This window comes from Lathyrus oleraceus, chromosome 5 (assembly GCF_024323335.1).
Source record: "Lathyrus oleraceus cultivar Zhongwan6 chromosome 5, CAAS_Psat_ZW6_1.0, whole genome shotgun sequence".
Lineage (NCBI taxonomy): Eukaryota > Viridiplantae > Streptophyta > Magnoliopsida > Fabales > Fabaceae > Lathyrus > Lathyrus oleraceus.
Genome location: NC_066583.1, coordinates 242,436,581 through 242,440,892, shown reverse-complemented (window position 1 = coordinate 242,440,892; position 4,312 = coordinate 242,436,581). Strand labels below are relative to the sequence as shown.

The 4,312-nt window shown below is 36.9% G+C and overlaps 1 protein-coding gene across 1 annotated transcript; it reads right to left on the bottom strand.

The window, feature by feature from the left end:
* Positions 1–1,905: 1,905 nt before the first annotated feature.
* LOC127083440 (clathrin coat assembly protein AP180) lies at positions 1,906–4,312 on the bottom strand. The gene has a single exon (XM_051023754.1). It carries the CDS (start codon positions 4,126–4,128, stop codon positions 1,990–1,992), a length of 2,139 nt encoding a protein of 712 aa, XP_050879711.1. The 5' UTR covers positions 4,129–4,312; the 3' UTR covers positions 1,906–1,989.

Genomic DNA, 4,312 nt, shown 5'->3' with positions numbered 1-4,312 from the left:
CTTGTCGTTTCCCTTATCATCTTGAGCATGTGTTTTGCTTTTATCCGGACACCCATCTTTGTAATACCCAAACCTACCACATGTAACATACAACAAATGAAGCCCTTCATACTCCACATTATATTTTTTCCCCCATTTAATCGTAAATATGGCCAACAAAGGTTTCATCAAATCCACCTCCACACAGAGGTGAGCATATTTTCCTCGTTCTTGCATCAACATGTTGTTGTCCACCTTCACCATTTTTCCAATTTTATTGCCAATACATTTCAGGACCCTAGCATCATACTATTTGTACCGTTCCCCATGCAATGACAAGGAGACTCAAAGGTCCTAGTAGGTATATTACACGTTTGATGGTGAGGACTAGTTCATGGCGGCAAGTAGCTCTGTATGGTGGTTTTTGTGGCTATTTGAGGGACTAACTCATGTGAGGTGATAAACCTAGTTGGTGGCCAACACCGCTGGGTTACAGACGGGCGATTAGCTTTATGGTGTTAGAGATACTAAGAGCGCGAAGCTCTTTGAGTAGTAGTAAGCGTGTATGACTTTAGGATCTATCATCTTTCCCTTGAGGGGTAACGTATTTATAGGAGTTCCCGATACCTAGGGTTTTCTTGGAAAGGTCACCACCCACGTAGTCAAAAGGTGGATAGTTGAATCCATATTCCTAAGGAAGACGTGGGTCAGTAACGATATGACTCTCTCTTTATTCAAGACACATCTTATCCCATGTTTTTTTCTCATAGGCGAGGAAAACTTAAGGGCAAAGTGGTACCTACCTTCGGGGGACCTCGTGTCCTCGCCTTTTCGTAAGGTTCTCTCAAGTTGTCGCCTTAGGCAAGATTATTTGCAAATATAACACTACAATATTTTATCGACAACCTGAAAATTCGTACCCACGCTTTTACATTCTCTATTGTGTTTGACCAGGATGAAAATTTGGACTGCAGTACTCCTTCACCATCAAATAATGATCATATATGAACCATATATTTGTCATCTTCATGGGAGAAAGTAAAAGAAATAACCACTACTTAAATCTATTATATTCATTACTCCCTTCCTCACCCTCATCCTCACCCTCACCCACATCTGCTTGAGTCTGGTCTAAAGCTTTGTAACCAATCTTTTTTCCATTAGCTTCACAATCACACCCCTCTTCCATAATCGATGCATCATGTTCTCTTTCAATTTAGAGAAAATGGACGTTGGACCTTCGTAATCCCCTATTCGCACCTCCTCAACTTTCATCCATTCGTCCTCACCATCCTTTACCTCATCTTCCTCACCCCATTATCTCCTTCTGTCTCTCTGTCAACATTCCCCATCACCATCTCTTTATACATTTTTGATGTTTCTTTCTTTCAATTCTTCTTCTTCTTTGTTTTTGAATCTGTGTTTTATTTCTTGCCCTAACAAAGCAATCACTGATGCCATTTTGTATATAAAACCTACTCCTAAAATTTTTTTTTTATAGATTTTCATTAGACGGACGTATAAGTGTAAATTTACTAGACGTGGTATAAATTTCTTATCAAAGTTAAACTATTAAATCAAGAACAAAAATTGTGAACTTTACTTTTTTTTTAAAAATTATTTTAGATTTTAATTTATTTTTAAGTTTGATAACTTTCAGATTTTCACATAAAAGTAAAAAAAAAAGTCAAATCTTTCTTGAAAAAAAATTACAAATCAATTTTTCACCTATGCATGGATTGAAACCGTCGGTAAATCATACAAATTAAACATATTCGGTCGTTATAATAATTAGACTAATATGCACATATTCTTAAATCATCTATTTGCAAAATTCGTGCATTAACATTATAATGTTTTTATCATAAGTATAACGTCTAATCATGATATTATTATTAACAAGCTAACCAATTAGAGAATGGAAAATAGTTGGAAAAAAAACAAGTTTATTTCAATGCTCAAACATTTTTTCTACAAAACTTCAATGTTTAAACATCTACAACATTTTTTTCAAGTCATACGCCTTGCTATAATCTTGTTTTGTTGTTCCAACCACAGTTGTTGAAACCTCCGCAAAGTTTGATCTTGCATTGATGACACATTAGATGTTTGATCATTTGTCATTGCAGTACTAGGCCATGGTCCAAAAGGATCATCTTCTACTTCTGTTGCCAATGTTGTTTCATTGCCACCATTTGCACTAAATGTTGGTGCCACTGTTGAATTGTTAAAACTATTACATGGATCAAAAGGAATAATACAAGTATTAGGATTCTCGACGGTGTACGTTGGTGATTCTAATATGTAATTGACATTTGAATTCTGCGCTTCGAAAGTTGGTTTTGAAACATTCTTGAAAGAATCTTGAGCCTCAAAGGTTGGTGCTACAATCATCTGCAAAGAAGAACTTTGAGGCTGAAAGGTTGGTGCAACGGTTGTATCGGTTTGATTTATGTCGCCGAAAAGAAGATCCAAATTTGTTATGGAATTGGAGAAAGATGATGCAAAAGGGTCATCAGCATTGAAGTTTTGTGATGTTGTTGCTGCCTTAAAGGTTGGTGATAGTGATAAGTTGAAAACATCGTCAAAATCGGAATTGGTTGTTGTGGCTGCAAGAGGGGCTAAAGTTCCACTGTCTTCAAGGAATGGATTGTATTTTTGTTGAGGTGCAGGTACTAAAGCTTGATCAAAGAAACTGAGAAAAGGGTCAAAACCAGTATCCAATTTAGGTGATGGTGATGATGTTTCATTAGTTACTGTCTTTGCCAACACTATTTCCCAACAATCTTTAGAACTATCCTTGAAATTGGAACCTCCTTCATTTGTTTGATTCTGTTGCACTTGATCTTGATTCATGTCATCAAAACTTATTATATCGAAACTGGACCTTGAATTTCGCTCCATCGTCAACGATCTAACCGAAGCCGAACCATTAGCACTAACAAACTCATCATCAAATTGTGATGATTGTTTCTCGTCTTCATCGGATACCTCGGAATACACGTCGTGCTCCATCGATCCGTGCGAACTCCCGGCCGCATCGGTAGCGCACATTAAATCTTCCAATGATGTACATTGAGATCCAAACTCGGAACCAGTTTCGAAAAACCTTTCAAGTGTTCCACATCTTTCAACACCTAATTCGTCTTGAGATGAACATGAACCTACAGAGTTTTTGTGTGCAGAAATAATTAAATGTTTGGAACCGTTGTTATTCGTATGAAACGAAGCTTGATCCTTCAAGAAAGCTTGTAATGTTTCCATAAGCTCTTCAGAAACTTTCTGCACACATGGATACTCATAGGATCTACCAATTCCAATGCTTACACAAAAAATATAAAATGCAGCTAACTCATCGAACTGTTTATATGATTTAACACATGCATTGAATGCAGCAACACAAGCTGAAAGTGGTAAATTGAAGAAATTATCCAAAACAACACCAAGCCCATCATTGATATCTTTGTAAAGATCAAAACTTTCTTGCACAACAGCATAGAGAGAAATCTGAACCAAACGACTGTTCTTCGCCGAACCGGTTGGCCTTGTCCCCATAGCTCTATCCAACAGCCTTTGCCAATAACTGATTCTATTAAGAATCAATGTAGGCTTCATCTCTTTAATACCAGGTTCATTCCTTTGATTCTTCTCAAAAAATCGGTTATTATACTGGAATCGCCTTTGAAGTTTTCCCGTTAGGAAACAATCTAACCGTTCATCAAGGTACAACGCAAACGTTCTGATAAACGCGGTGTAGTCCCAAGGACTAGAATTCGAATCATCTTTGAAACTTGAAAGGTTGAGAATTTTTGCACCCCTTTTCATTGAATGAAAAACTTCTCTAGGAAAATATGGATCACCATCTTGGAATATTCTAAGGACAATCATAAGAGATTTGAGTGCAACAACCCAGTTTCTGGTTTTGCCTATTCTTTTGCCTATACATTGTGCACATGCTGCAGCATAAGCTTTGTTGGAAGAAACTACGTTAACGATTTCGTTCACGTAGCGCTCTTCGATTGGATTTTTATCATGTGTTGTTGCTTTAAGAATTATTACCTCAAGATTTGCAGCATGTGTTACCTTTGCTAGGCTAATGCTTGTTTGGTCTTTTACTGCTCCAATTGCTTTCCTTAGTTTGCTTGGCATTGTGAGAGAGACAAATCAAACAACTAGAAATGTTTGTTGTTGTTGATTAGGAATTTTGGGTTTTAGAACATCACTATAGGCGCATGTATACATGAGGTTTTTTGAGGATTTGTTCTAGGAAAGTAAAAGTTGTTGAAAATTGACAGGATTTGTGTGACAACATTTTTGTTATGGGACATAGATG

Excerpts from the sequence above, each read along its gene's own strand:
- LOC127083440 (XM_051023754.1), bottom strand. The coding sequence starts at position 4,128 with ATGCCAAGCAAACTAAGGAAAGCAATTGGAGCAGTAAAAGACCAAACA.